This window comes from Saimiri boliviensis, chromosome 2 (genome assembly GCF_048565385.1).
Source record: "Saimiri boliviensis isolate mSaiBol1 chromosome 2, mSaiBol1.pri, whole genome shotgun sequence".
In the NCBI taxonomy this organism is placed as follows: domain Eukaryota; kingdom Metazoa; phylum Chordata; class Mammalia; order Primates; family Cebidae; genus Saimiri; species Saimiri boliviensis.
This window is the reverse complement of record NC_133450.1, coordinates 113511538-113526640: the sequence shown is the minus strand read 5'-3', so window position 1 is coordinate 113526640 and position 15103 is coordinate 113511538. Positions and strand designations below refer to the sequence as shown.

Sequence of the window (15103 nt, the reverse complement as noted above, 5' to 3'; positions counted from 1 at the left end):
CATGGTGGCGCGTGCCTGTAATCCCAGCTACTCGGGAGGCTGAGGCAGGAGAATTGCCTGAACCCAGGAGGCGGAGGTTGCGGTGAGCCGAGATCGCGCCATTGCACTCCAGCCTGGGTAACAAGAGCGAAACTCCGTCTCAAAAAAAAAAAAAAAAAAAAGATGTTCCTTTTTCCTCTCCAGAATCCAAATGCATAGGATGAGAATTAGACTGTGTCCAGTTTTTTTTTTGTTTTTTTTTTTAATAAACATTGAAATGCCTCCTTATTTGGAGGAATCCCACTCTGAATACTAAAGGGGGTTACAGTCTTGGCCAGGTACTGTGGCTCATGCCTGTAATCCCCAGCACTAATAATTCAAAAATTAGCTGGGCGTGGTGGCAAGCGCCTGTAGTCCCAGCTACTTGAGAGGCTGAGGCAGAAGAATCGCTTGAACCCAGGAGGCAGAGGTTGCAGTGAGCCAAGATCAAGCCACTGTACTCCAGCCTGGGCAAGAGCGAGGCTCCGTCTCAAAAAAAAGGAGGGGTTAAATTCTTCCCCAGGCACCTGGAAGTGAGGGCTCAGACCAATGAGGTTTGCCTGGTGGGAATCCTCCCCCGCAGGACTCTGAACCTTGGGAGAGGGACAGAGAGACACAAGGAGATTTACAGGCCTCCAAGGGGTGGCAGGGCTGCAGGAAAAAGGGTCCTTTGGCACGACATAGTGTCTGGTGTCTGCAGCACCCCAACTGAGTTTCTTCCCTGACATCCCTGAAGCCAGGCTTTCAAAAGACTTGGTTTTCCTTGATTTGGCCTTTTTCCGACAGTATTCTCCAGCTGTCTTTTGAATTCTATGAGGCACTAATATTCTTTCCATAATTCCGTCTCTAATGAAGTTAGCCAGAATTGGTTTATTTTGCAATATATCCTCTCATCTATTTGCAGTTTTAATCTCAGGATGGAACCATATGGGAGGTGAATGGGGATCTCTATTCCTTCTCATGCTGTTAGGGGGAAACACAGGTGTGAACACATTGCTTCTGGGGTGCTTGTGTGTGTGTTGTAAATACATATATAATAATCTTGTTGAGATATGTCACATACTATAATATTGACCCTTTTAAAGTATACGGTACAGTGGGTTTTAGTACATTCGCAGAATTTAGCAATCTTTATTCTGGTTTGTTAGTTTTTGTTTTGTTTTAAATAAAGCTCCTTTCAAGCGTTTCTCCAGACCCAAGGGACGAATCGGAAGCTACACGACCAACTGCTGCCATGGCCTTTACACGGAGCAATTCCAAGGGTTTCCTATATAAATAACGTCGTATCTCCTAATAGGAAGACGTCTGCGGAAGGTCACTTTTGGTGAGACATCTAGAGTCTTAATGCCGCTCACTCAATTCACCTCATTCAACTCGAGTAACTCACTCATTCGCTCACTCAACGTAGACCCCGCCCCGGGGCTGGACCTCTCTGATTTGCTGGGGCCGAATGACGTCCTCAGATCGCGACGCCGAAGTGGGGGCAGCGTGGTTATGTGGCTGAGCCGCCGCGGATTGCCCGGGGTTCTGGGACTGTGGTGCTACGCCCTCCAGCGCCCTAGCTTTGCCAGGACCTGGAGTGGCTATAAAGGCCCAATGGCAGAAACACTGTCTACCCAGGTTGGGACAACCGGCGGGCTAAAGGCTCTGCATCAGCAAAATGGTGACGCTAGTGGCGACGCGATGGTTGAGCCTCCCCCGGAGGCCCCGAAGCCGGCGGGCCAGGAAGTGGAGCCGGCCCCAGTTTGCGGGGAGCATGCCTCGACTGCAGCCCAGGGCCCGGGCAAGCGTAGGAAGCGCCGCGGCGCAACCGGTGAGCGTGTCGTGCCGCCCCCGAAGAAGCGGCGGACCGGGGTGAGCTTCGGCGATGAGCACTTTGCAGAAACCAGTTATTACTTCGAGGGCGGCCTGCGTAAGGTGCGGCCCTATTACTTTGACTTCCGGACCTACTGCAAAGGCCGCTGGGTGGGCCATAGCTTGCTGCACGTCTTCAGCACGGAGTTCCGAGCTCAGCCCCTGGCCTACTACGAGGCCGCGATCCGGGCGGGCCGCCTGCATCTCAACGAAGAGCCGGTGCAGGACCTCAGCATCGTGCTCAAGGTGGAGTCCTGTTGGGGCTGGCCAGAAGCCGGCGAGGAAAAGGGGTGGTTTTTTGTGTTTGTTTTTGTTTTGGCTTAGTAGAGCATAGGTACTGGATTAAAATCATGGCAACTCTAAAGCTTTCGCGCTTTCATTTGGAACACTTTTTTAGTCCCCGTTTTCCCCCCTCGAAAGTGGACAGAGTCTCTTCAGGGCAGCTTCCTTGTTACCAAAGGACAGAAGTTGGAATTGTCATAATTCCTTTAAACACTGTCTTGTGGCAAGGGCAGTGATCTCTGTGCAAATAGTAATAATAGGGGCTATCATTTATGTCTCTTTACTGTGTGCTGGGCACAAAGTTAACCCTTTTATGTCCCTTAACGTCTAATTCTAATGACAACCTTGTGAAGTAGGAATTGCCACTTCATTTTACCTATGAGGAAACTAAGGAATCTCAAAGAGTAAGGCCAAACAGTGCCACTACCAAAGCCCGTGCTCCTTGTAACTCAAACTGTTTAACGTAGAGCCTGATACGTTAATAGAATTGAGAGATGTCAGGGATAAAGACTAGAATTGTTTAGCCCAGTGCTTTGACTCCTTTCAAATTCCATCACAGGTATGAGATAGCAGACACCCCTGTCAGAAGTTACACTGTTTACCTTTGAGTAACAGTGGTTTACCATGTTGTGAGTGGAGGAAAACATTCGGGGAATGGATGGTTTTAGAGTAACTTGTCCCACTGATCAAGCAATTTGAGTCAATATGTAATAGATTTACCTTGACGAATTCCCTCTCCTATCCCAATTCTGAAAGCACAGTTCTGGTCTAACCCTCACATTCCACAGGAAATGGAGACCCAGAGAAGATAAACGACTTGCCCAAGAGCATGTAGTGAGCCTGTGCCAAATCCTGGTCTAGAGCCCACATCCCTGGACTTTAACTTAGTTTTGTTTGTTCGAGATAGTGATAAGTGATGTTTTATGGACGTTTTCCTCCATTAAAAAAGTTTTACCTTGCCAGGCGCGGTAGCTCATGCCTGTAATCCCAGCACTTTGAGAGGCCGTGGTGGGTGGATCACGAGTTCAAGAGATCGAGACCATCCTGGCCAACATGGTGAAACCCCGTCTCTACTAAAAAATAAAAAATTTGGCTGGGCGTGGTGGCACACGCCTATAGTCCCAGCTACTTGGGAGGCTGAGGCAGGAGCATTACTTGAACCTGGGAGGCAGAGGTTGCAGTGAGTGGAGCTGGCGCTACTGCCCTCCAGCCTGGCAACAGAGCGAGACTCTGTCTCAAAAAAAAGAAGTTTTACCTTTAAAATACCTTTATTGTAGAGAAAATATAATCAGCAAAACCAAGAAACATTCATAATCTCACCATGAGATACCACAGTTAACATTTTTGTGTCTGTTCTTCCAGTAACTTCAATGCCAGCTATATGCCTGTGTCTGTCTGTCTTTATAAATTGAGGTCACACTGTGCACACTGCTCTTTCTGCCTAAGGATGTGCTATCACCATTTTTCCATGTCAGTAGGGAACAGGGGAAGCTGGGTATGGAGTTGACTGATTACAGGCTGCTGGTCCCTGGGCCGACTTGTTATCTTTGTCTTTGACAGGACAATGATTTCTTGCGGAACACAGTGCACAGGCATGAGCCACCAGTCACAGCAGAGCCCATTCACCTGCTAGCTGAGAATGAAGATGTGGTAGTTGTAGACAAGCCTTCCTCCATTCCTGTCCACCCGTGTGGCCGCTTTCGACACAACACAGTTATCTTCATCCTAGGCAAGGAGCACCAACTCAAGGAGCTACACCCATTGCATCGGCTTGACCGCCTTACCTCAGGGGTACTTATGTTTGCGAAGACAGCTGCAGTCTCTGAGAGAATTCACGAGCAGGTTCGGGACCGGCAGGTGAGTCAGACTTTTGTCTCCTACGGGCCATTTCTTGGGCTCTCCAATGCTCTGTTTCAAAAGGACATCACGGAGTTCTGAAGTGAGCCTTTATATTTGACCTTCCTTCTTACCTTAAGGCAGGTCAACGCCTAAAGTGCCAAACGCAGGATATCTCATAATGTTTCCAAAAAATCTTTAGAGTTGACTTGCACTTTGTCTCTTAGTAGTTTGCTGTTTTGAGGTTTTAAAATGCTGACAAGGCCAGGCACAGTGGCTCACACCTGTAATCCCAGCATTTGGGGAGGCTGAGACAGTGGGGTGGCTTGAGCCCAGGAGGTTGAGACCAGCTTGGACAACATAGGGAGACCCTGTCTGTTCAAAAAAAAAAAAATATATAGCCTGGCATGGTGGCACATGCCTGTGGTTTCTGCTACTTGGGAGGCTGGGTAGGAGGATCTCTTGGGCCTGGGAGGTTGAGGCTGCAGTGAGCCATGATCGTGTCACTGATGTCCAGCCTGAGCTATAGAGCAAGAACTTGGTCTCAAAAAAATAAAATAACATAAGAAAATAAAAGGCTGACAGGCTGAGCAAGGCTTTTAAGATTGTTGGGAGAGCCTGCTTGGTGGAAAGATTATAGATGTAGTTGGAAAAGGCTTGATACAGGAGTTTAATGGTAATAATTGTTGTCTTGAGACTTGTAATTCTGGATCTGAATCGTAATACATTTATTGAGTGCATACTGTATACCAGGTTTAGTACCATACACACTAGAGCCTAACTTACTAAATGCTTATCATAGCCCAATGAGGTAAATGCTTTTCTTTTTCTTTTTTGAGACAGAGTTTCACTCTTGTTGCCCAGGCTGGAGTGCAATGGTGCAGTCTCAGCTCACCACAACTTCTGCCTCCCAGGTTCAAGCGATTCTCCTCCCTCAGCCTTCCAAGTAGCTGGAATTATAGGCATGAGCCACTATGCCTGGCTAATTTTGTATTTTTTAGTAGAGATGAGGTTTCTCCATGTTGATCAGCCTGGTCTGGAACTCCCAACATAAGGTGATCCACCCACCTCGGTCTCCCAAAGCACTGGGATTACAGGCATGGGCCACTGCACCCAGCCAGTAAATGCTTTTCTAATTTCACATTTTCTAGGTGAGTTAGTAGGATTTAGAGGTTAAGTAATGTAACCAAGATCACAAAACTGGCAAATGGTAGAGCTAGAATTGGAATCTTCTGTCTGGCAATGGTCATTATCACCCCACAGAGGGTTTGGACTCCATGAATGTAGGCTTTGTACTGACTTTCTTCCTCTTTCCTCCTATATAGCTGGAGAAGGAGTATGTGTGCCGGGTGGAAGGGGAGTTCCCTACCGAGGAAATGACCTGTAAAGAACCCATCTTAGTGGTGTCTTACAAAGTAGGGGTGTGCCGTGTAGATCCCCAGGGCAAGCCCTGTGAGACAGTGTTCCAGAGGCTGAGCTACAATGGCCACTCCAGTGTGGTACAGTGCCGGCCACTCACAGGCCGCACACACCAGATTCGAGTCCACCTTCAGTTCTTGGGCCATCCTATTCTCAATGACCCCATCTATAACTCAGCTGCCTGGGGTCCCTCCCGAGGCCGGGGTGGCCACATTCCCAAGACAGATGAGGAATTGCTACGGGACCTGGTAGCAGAGCACCAGGCCAAACAGAGCCTGGATGTACTAGATCTCTGTGAGGGCGACCTGTCCTCAGGACTCACAGACTCTACGGCCCCCTCCTCAGAGTTGGGCAAGGACAACCTGGAAGAGTTGGCTGCCGTAGCCCAGAAGATAGAGGAAGTAGTTGAGGCAGTGCCTCAGGATTTGGACACACTAGCATTGGCACCAGAGAAGGCAATTGAAACAGACGTCATGAATCAAGAGACAGACCCACTCTGTGCAGAGTGCCGGCTGGTACGACAGGATCCCTTGCCCCAAGACCTTGTGATGTTCCTACACGCCCTACGCTATAAAGGGCCAGGCTTTGAGTACTTTTCGCCAATGCCTGCCTGGGCACAGGATGACTGGCAAGAAGACTGAGGGCTGTGGACATTGGACGGATTGCTTCTTGGGTTGTGACAAGGATGGGCCATAGGGGCAAGGGCTGACCCCATGGGCTGGTACTTGGGGTTTCTACGAGGGACCTGCTCCTACTTGCTACCTCCTTCCAACAGGAATTTGGAGACTTTTTGGTTTGTAAATAGATCCCTTTTTCTAACATCTTTTGTGTCTGTTTTTCTTACTTCTGGTTTCTTTTTTATTATGATTGATGTTAAATTCACATAACCTAAAATTAACCACTTTAACTGGCCAGGCACCGTGGCTCATGGCTATAATCCTAGGACTTTGAGAGATAGAAGTGAAAGGATCATTTGAGGCCGGGAGTTCAAGGTTAAAGTCAACTGTGTGCTGCTGCACTCCAGAGCCTGGGTAACAGAATGAGACTGTGACCCTTTGGAAAAAAAAAAAAAAACAAAAACATCTCCTCGTGTGATCCACAGCCTGTGGGCATGTTCCACCTTGCCATGACTTCCTACAGCTATTGCCAGTCATGGGCCACATTGTCCTTCAGGGGCCTGGGTGACGGCTCCGTGTGATCTCCTACCTGGAGGAGATACACACCCTTGAGGTGGCAAATGGTGAGCTGGAGGTGAAGATCTGTGACTGGTACCAGAAGCATTGGCCCGGGCCTTCCTGCCACTACAGACACTACTACAAGACCATCTAGGACCTGTGGACCACACCCAGCAGGAATTGTTATCTTAATTTCATGTTTTGAGTATTTATTCATTGCTGCTGTATAGAAATATGATAGATTATTGGCTGGGCACAGTGGCTCATGCCTGTAATCCCAGCACTTTGTGAGGCTGAGTGTGGTGGATCACCTGAGGTCAGGAGTTCAAGACCAGCCTGGCCAACATGGTGAAACCTCGTCTCTACTAAAACTACAAAAAATTAGCCGGGCATGGTGGCATGCATCTGTAGTCCCATCTACTCAAGAGGCTGAGACAGGAGAATCACTTGAAGCCAAGAGGTGGAGGTTGCAGTAAGCCAAAATCATGCCACTACACTCCAGCCTGGGCGACAGACTGAGATGCCGCCTCAAAAAAAACAAAAAGACTGATTTTTTTATGTTGATTTTGTACTCTGCAATTTTGCTGAATTTGTTTATTAGCTTTTTTTGGTGGATTCTTTAGGGATATATACGTATTATATGTAGATTATACTATGTATATTATATATTTATACATATGTAATCCATGTCATCTGTAAATAGAGAAAATGTTACTTCTTCCCTACCCATTTAGATGCCTTTTCCTTCTGTTTCTTGTGTAATTGCCATGGATAGAACTTTCAGTACAATGTTGAATAGAAGTAGCATAGGGAAACTAGGAATCCTTGTCTTGCTCTTGATCTTAGGCAGAAAGTTTTGAGTTTTCACCATTGTGTGTGATGTTACCTGTGGGCTTTTCATAAATGCCCATTACCATGTTGAGGATGTTCTTGCCCTGAATTTCTGCCTAGACAGCCCTTCGACTTCTGCTCAGGCAGAAACCTTTTCTGTCCTGTTCCTTCTGTTGTACATCTGTCATGTATATTCTATTTTTTTGGAGTACTCATAAAGAGGACCATGGAGTTTTGTTTTCAGGTAACTTCCTTGTGAATAACAAAGGCTTATTCATACCAAATCCATTGTCTTTGACCAGCACAAGGAGCAGAAGTAGTGTTGGGGAAAGTGATTGTGTTTATATTTTAGTGGTTCATAATTGTCATTAACTACCTTCTATATGCCAAACATTATTGCTGGGATACAGAGATGAATGTCTGGCCCCTGCGCTTTTAGAATACACATAATGAAATGTGCAAGTACAAAGGGAACCAGTGGAAGTATATAATTCTGTCTAAAAGTACCAATATAGATTTCCGAGGAAAGAGGCATTTCACAGTGACTTAGAATTTGCCTAGTAGAGATATAAGAGAATTCCAGATAGAGGGGCAATTTGAGAGAAGGGAGTCATATTCCAGAACTTCAGAAGACAGAGGGGGAGGGAGATACCCAAGGAGAGCATTTAACCCTGGGGCTCCAGTATATGGCTCCCATACTATCACTTACTATTGAAGCCTTTGGGTGATTTTTATATCACAAGGCATAGAAACAGTCCCAGTGATACAGGATTCTCTTTTTAATTTTTCTCTTTTGAACCTGAAGAAAGAGAGATCGGATTCTCATGGATGTGAGTATTTGCTCAACTTCAAGGAAACTCTCTTTATTCCCTGAGCCAGCCAACTCTCCTTATCACCAAGACCCTCCGTAACTCAGGAGCTGTGATCTCCTAGGACTGGAAAGAATCAGATATCCAATAAATTCATCTGGCAGATATTTGAAAGCCAACTATGTGCTGGATTCATACTAGGCTCTAGGTACATAATGGTGAGTAAGACAAATACAGTCTCTGCTCTTATGAAGTTTGCAGTCTGAATGTCTAGCATAATGTGGTAAAGTAAACAACGTGGCAAATGTTCTGTGTGACGAAAGAAGGAGAGAGGCAGAGGCTATCTTCATACCTAGTGCGGTTCCTTCCAGGATCCCAGGGTTCTGAACTGGGGGGGCTTTAGCATTTGCCCGTTTTCTATCTCATCTCTTCAGTTCTGAATTTTGCCCTCTCTAGTGCTGTTTATTCCATTCTCATTATTTCAGAGGTTCTTGAGCTAGAGACACATGGATGGACTTGAGAGGATCCCTGGATCTCCTGAAATTTTATGTAAAATTTTGTATATGTGTGTACTTTTCTTTCTTTCTTTTTTTTTTGGAGACAGAGTCTCAATCTGTCACCCGGCTGGAGTGCAGTGACACAGTCTCAGCTCACTGCAACCTCTGTCTCCTGGGTTCAGGTGATTCTCCTGCCTCAGCCTCCCGAGTAGCTGAGATTACCAGCATGCGCTACCATGCCCAGCTAACTTTTGTATATATATCTTTTAATACAGATGGGGTTTCACTATCTTGGCCAGGCTGGTCTTGAACTCCTGACCTCGTGATCCACTATATTCGGCCTCCCAAAATGCTGGGATTACAGGCATGAGCCACCATGCCCAGCTATATCTTTTTTTTTTTTAGCAGAGACGGTTTCACCATGTTGCGCCAGGATGTCTTGACCTCCTGACCTCATGATCTGCCCACCTTCGCCTCCCAAAGTGTTGGAATTACAGGCGTAAGCCACCGTGCCTGGCCATGTGTATACTTCTCTGAGAAGAGTCTATATATTAATATTACAACAGTTTTTTTTTTTTTTTTTTTTGAGACAAAACTCTCACTCTGTTGCCAGACTGGAGTGCACTGGTATGATCTCTGCTCACTGCAACCTCCGCCTCCCAGGCTCAAGCAATTCTCCTGCCTCAGCCTCCTGAGTAGCTAGAACTACAGGTGTGCACCACCATACCCAGCTGATTTTTGTATTTTTAGTTCAGAGAGGGTTTCACCATGTTGGCCAGGCAGATCTCGAACTCCTGACCTCAGGTGATCCGCCTGCCTCAGCCTCCCAAAATTCTGGGATTATAGGCATGAGCCACCACGCCCAGCCTTCAGCAGATTTTTAAAGCTTCATGGTCCAACGCTGGCCACATATGGCTATTTGATTAAAAATAAATAAAATTAGCTGGGTGCCATGGCTCACACCTGTAATCCCAACACTTTGGGATGCCAAGGCGGGCAGATCATGAGGTCAGGGGCTTGAGATCAGCCTGACCAACGTGGTGAAAACCCATCTCTACTTTAAAAATACAAAAATTAAGCCGGGCGCGGTGGCTCAAGCCTGTAATCCCAGCACTTTGGGAGGCTGAGGCGGGTGGATCACGAGGTCAAGAGATCAAGACCATCCTGGTCAACATGGTGAAACCCCGTCTCTACTAAAAATACAAAAAAAAAAAAAAAGTAGCTGGGCATGGTGGCACGTGCCTGTAATCCGAGCTACTCAGGAGGCTGAGACAGGAGAATTGCCTGAACCCAGGAGGCGGAGGTTGCGGTGAGCCGAGATCGCGCCATTGCACTCCAGCCTGGGTAACAAGAGCGAAACTCCGTCTAAAAAAAAAAAAAAAAAAAAATTAGCCAGGTGTGGTGGCACGCACCTGTAATCCCAGTTACTTGGGAGGCTGAGGCAGGAGAATCACTTGAACCCAGGAGGTGGAAGTTGCAATGAGCGGAGAGCACGCCATTGCACTGCAGCCTGGGTGACAGAGCAAGACTCCCATCAAAAAAAAATTTTTAGGGGCCAGGCACGGTGGCTCAAGCCTGTAATCCCAGCACTTTGGGAGGCCTAGGCGGGTGGATCACGAGGTCAAGAGATCGAGACCATCCTGGTCAACATGGTGAAACCCCGTCTCTACGAAAAATACAAAAAATTAGCTGGGCATGGTGGCGTGTGCCTGTAATCCCAGCTACTCAGGAGGCTGAGACAGGAGAATTGCCTGAACCCAGGAGGCGGAGGTTGCAGTGAGCCGAGATCGTGCCATTGCACCCCAGTCTGGGTAACAAGAGCGAAACTCCATCTCAAAAAAAAAAAAAAGAAAAAGAAATACCTGCCTTTATTTAGTTTCTTTCGCTGCTTCATTCTTTCCTTGCTTTGCTGTAAGTTTTGTTCAATTATTTCTTAAAAATGCCAAGAACCGGGACAACTTGCAGTCAAAACCAGTAACAGAAGGAGGTGGGAACAATAATGATAAAAATTCAGAGTTCTTCTGTGTGTTTTCCTAAGATACACAAATCTACATTTATTTCCTTTAACAAAAATGAGATCATGGCTTACAAATTATTCTGCAAGTTGATTTTTTTTTTCCATAGCTGCAGTGTGTTCCATTGTAGTATAATCCTGTTGGTGGAATTATAGGTGTTTGCAGTTTTTCACTATTCTCAGACCATAGTAAACATGCCTATACCCTTCCATACTTGTAGTGTAGTTTCTATAGGACAGTTTTTTTAGGGTAATTATTGGGTCAATGGCTTTAAATATAAATAGGTAATAGGAAACTGCCCTCCAAAAAGAGTATAACAATTTTCATTCTCTCCAGTCATGTGAGAGGCTGAGGCAGCTGAATGTAGCAACTGAAAATGCAGCTGGTCCAACAGCTGCATTATCAAAGTTAGCATTGGTTCCAGCCAGGGGTTGGAACTAGGGGTTTCCCTGAATGTCTGTATCTTTTCATGGATGACCTAGACTTGCTCCAGTCAATCTTGCCTCCAAAGATGGTAGAGAAAACGGACTCATTTCAAAGCCGTTTTGAGCTTTGGATTATTGATCCTCAAGACTCACATATTCTAGAACATAGGATTATTGAAAACCAAAGATAGAAGCAGAGCAGCCATGGAATGTGACCAGCTTTTAGGTGGATAAGTTTACTGCGGTCCTGACGACGTATCAGCAAAGTCACTCATTCTTCATAGGACACTGTCCTGTACATGGTGAACAATATTGTGTATGATTATGATTATTGTTTTCTTTCCCTCCAAGTCCTCTGTCTCTCTCTTCTTTTCATTTGAAGCTTGTCCTCGTTTTCAAAACTGCAATGTTATAGTCAACCATTAACCAGGTCAAACAGTTAAGAATTGCCTACTAGGCTGGGCGCGGTGGCTCACTCCTGTAATCCTAGCACTTTGGGAGGCCGAGGTGGGTGGATCACCGGAGGTCAGGAGTTCAAGACCAGCCTGGCCATCATGGTGAAACCCCATGTTAAAAAAAAAAAAAAAAAAAAAGAAAGAATTGCCTACCAAAGGCGAACATGCCATAACCAATGACTACTTCTAGCTATCTACCCACAGAAACATTTCTACATGTGTCCCAAGAGACGTATAAAAACACTCACGGCAGTATTCTGGTAGCAAAAAACCTGGAGATAACAAAAATATCCATCAATAAAAGAATGAATACCTATTTGTATGTTCAGACAATTGTAAACTAAACAGCAGTGAAAATGAAGTAATTATGTGGATAAAACTGTGTTGAGTGAAAGAAGTCACAGAAGAATATATTATTTAAAATGAATACATTATATAAAATTCAAAAACAGACAAAACATATTTTAGGACTACAAATTTGAATATTTGGTAAGAAAAACAAGAAGATGATTAATATGAAATTCAGAAAAGTAGTTATCTTTTTGGTGGGAGGATGCCTTCAGGAAGGGACACACAGGAATCATCAAAGGTGCTAGTTGGCTGGGCATGATGGCTCACACCTGTAATCCCAGCACTTTGGGAGGCTGAGGCGGGTGGATCACGAAGTCAAGAGATTGCCTGAAACCCCATCTCTCCTAAAAATGTAAAAATTAGCCAGGTGTGAAGGTACATTCCTGTAATCTCAGCTACTTGGGAGACTGAGGCAGGAGAATAGCTTGAACCTGGGAGGCGGAGGTTGCATTGAGCAAAGATCATGCCAGTGCACTGCAGCCTGGCAACAGCGAGTCTCTATCTAAAAAAAAAAGAGGTGCTAGTAATCTGGCAACTGCCAAGAGGTTAGGAAAAATAATAGTAATAATATATTTTTTTGAGACACAGTCTTGCTCTGTTGCCAATGGCAGCATCTCACTCACTTCAATCTCCACCTACTGGGTTCAAGCGATTCTCCTGCCTCAGCCTCCCGAGTAACTGGGATTACGGACACAAGCCACCTCACCCAGCTAATTTTTGTATTTTAGTAGAGACTGGCTTTTGCCATATTGATCAGGACAGTCTGGTCTCGAACTCCTGACCTCATGATCCGCCCACCTCGGCCTCCCAAAGTGCAGGGATTACAAGCATGAGCCAATGTTCCCAGCAAATAAAATAATTAAAAATATTTTTTTAAAAAAAGAAACAAGCCAGGCGTGGTGGCTGATGCCTGTAATCCCAGCACTTTGGGAGGCTGAGGCAGGTGGATCACGAGGTCAAGAGATCGAGACCATCCTGGTCAACGTGGTGAAACCCTGTCTCTACTAAAAATACAAAAAATTTGCTGGGCATGGTGGCACATGCCTGTAATCCCAGCTACTCAGGAGACTGAGGCAGGAGAATTGCCTGAACCCAGAAGGCAGAGGTTGCGGTGAGCCGAGATCGTGCCATTGCACTCCAGCCTGGGCAACAAGAGGGAAACTCTGTCTCAAAAAAAAAGAAAAGAAAGAAAAGAAAAGAAAAAAAGAAACAAAGGGACTGGTAATGTTCTATTTCTCAAGTTGGGTTGCTTTTTCTTTATTTCTTTTCTTTTATTATTATTATTATTATTTTGGAGATAAGCCTTGCTCTGTCACCCAGGCTAGAGTGCAGTGGCATGATCACAGCTCACTGTAGTCTTGGCCTCTCAGGTTCAAGTGATCCTCCCACTTCAGCCTTCTGAGTAGCTGGGACCACAGGCACATACCACCAAGCTCAGCTAATTTTTGTATTTTTGGTAGAGACAGGGTTTTTGCTATGTTTCCCAGGGTGATCTGGAACTCTTGGGCTCCCACGATTCACCCATCTGAGCCTCTTGAGTAGCTGAGAATATAGGTGCATACCACCACACCTGGCTAATTTTTATTTTTTTTGTAGAGACAAGATCTTACTGTGTTACCCAGGCTGGTCTTGAACTGCTGGCCTCAAGCGATCCTCTCCGACCTTGACCTCCCAAAATGTTGGGATTACAGGTATGAGTCTGTGCATCTGGACTTGTTATTTTTAAACCATACATACATATTACATTATACATGTATGTCTTGTATCATTGTTTAATACTTTCAAGATAAAACTTTTTTTCTTTTTTTCTTTCATTTTTGTTCAAGATAAAACTTTTAAACAACAAACATTAAAATATCTCACCTCTTTTTTTAACCTTTGGTTATCTCTGAAATAATGACTCTCCTCTTTCAGTCCCTCACTACAGAACTCTTTTTTTTGAGACAGAGTCTTGCTCTGTTGCCCAGGCTGGAGTGCATTGGTGCAATCTTGGCTCACTGCAATCTCCGCCTCCCAGGTTCAAGCATTTCTTCTGCCTAAGCCTCCTGAGTAGTTGGGACTACAGGCGCATGGCACCATGCCCGGCTATATTTTGTATTTTTAGAAGAGACAGGGTTTCTCCATGTTGGTCGGGCAAGTCTTGAACTCCTGACCTCGTGATTCGCCTGCCTCAGCCTCCCAAAGTGCTGGGATTACAGCCATGAGCCACCATGCCTGGCCAGAACTTGCATTTTCTAACACTTCATTACCAAGGCATCTAGACACAAGATTATTGAAACTGTTTCAGTAATTCAAGTAAATAATAAGTGATGCAATTATTCTGGTTATTTTTTCTTTCCAACATTCCAAATTTTGAAGTTAAGATATGTTAGAAACTGAGGCCGGGTGTGGTGGCTCACGCCTGTAATCCAAACACTTTGGAGGCCAAGGCGGGCGGATCACCTAGGTCTGGGAGTTCAAGACCAGCCTGACCAACATGGTGAAACCCCGTCTTAAAAAAAAAAAAAAAAGAAGAACTCAGGGAAGATATGTTAGAAACTTTAAAAGAAAAGCTTTATATCTCATCTAAATGCCAAATCTTCCAGAATCACAACTGATGCAAAATTGCAACGATTAGTAATTTTATAAGCCAAGATACACCAGAGACTGCCAATAAACTACAGAATCCAGGAGAGAGATATGAAATAGATTCTCCCTCACCCTCCTAAGGAAACAACCCTGTTGATTCCTTGGTGTCAGACTTCTAGCCTCCAGAACTGGGATACAATAATTTTTGTTGTTTAAGCAAAATTTTTTGTTTTTTTATGTTTTTGTTTTTTTGAGACAGAGGCTCGTTCTGTCACTCAGGCTGGAGTGCAGTGGCATGATCACAGCTCACTGCAGCCTGGAATTCCTGGGCTCAAATGATCCTCCTGCCTCAGCCTTCTGATTAGTTGGGACCACAGGTGTGCACACCCATGCCTGGCTAACATTTTTTTTTTTTTTGAAACAGAGTCTCACTCTGTCTCCTAGACTGGAGAGCAATGGCATGATCTTGGCTCACTGCAACCTCCATCTCCTGAGTTCAAGCAATTCTGCCTCAGCCTCCCGAGTACCTGGGATTACAGGCACATGCCACCACCCCCAACTAATTTTT

At 45.4% G+C, this 15103-nt stretch overlaps 1 protein-coding gene across 2 annotated transcripts; it reads left to right on the top strand.

Moving 5' to 3' along the window:
• The first annotated feature begins 1489 nt into the window (after window positions 1-1489).
• Window positions 1490-7309, top strand: RPUSD2 (RNA pseudouridine synthase domain containing 2). Of its 2 annotated transcripts, none has more exons than XM_003935713.4 (3): window positions 1490-1935; window positions 3715-4011; window positions 5316-7309. In XM_003935713.4, exons 1-3 carry the CDS (start codon window positions 1513-1515, stop codon window positions 6048-6050), a joined length of 1455 nt encoding a protein of 484 aa, XP_003935762.2. In that variant the 5' UTR covers window positions 1490-1512; the 3' UTR covers window positions 6051-7309. The 2 variants fall into 2 exon arrangements, with proteins under 2 accessions (XP_003935762.2, XP_003935761.2); XM_003935712.4 differs by having other exon boundaries at window positions 1490-2118.
• The last annotated feature ends 7794 nt before the right edge of the window (window positions 7310-15103 follow it).

Coding starts and splice junctions, on each gene's coding strand:
- RPUSD2 (XM_003935712.4), top strand. CDS start 1,513: ATGTGGCTGAGCCGCCGCGGATTGCCCGGGGTTCTGGGACTGTGGTGC. Junction 2,119..3,714: donor ACCTCAGCATCGTGCTCAAG/GTGGAGTCCTGT, acceptor TGTCTTTGACAG/GACAATGATTTCTTGCGGAA. Junction 4,012..5,315: donor AGCAGGTTCGGGACCGGCAG/GTGAGTCAGACT, acceptor CCTCCTATATAG/CTGGAGAAGGAGTATGTGTG.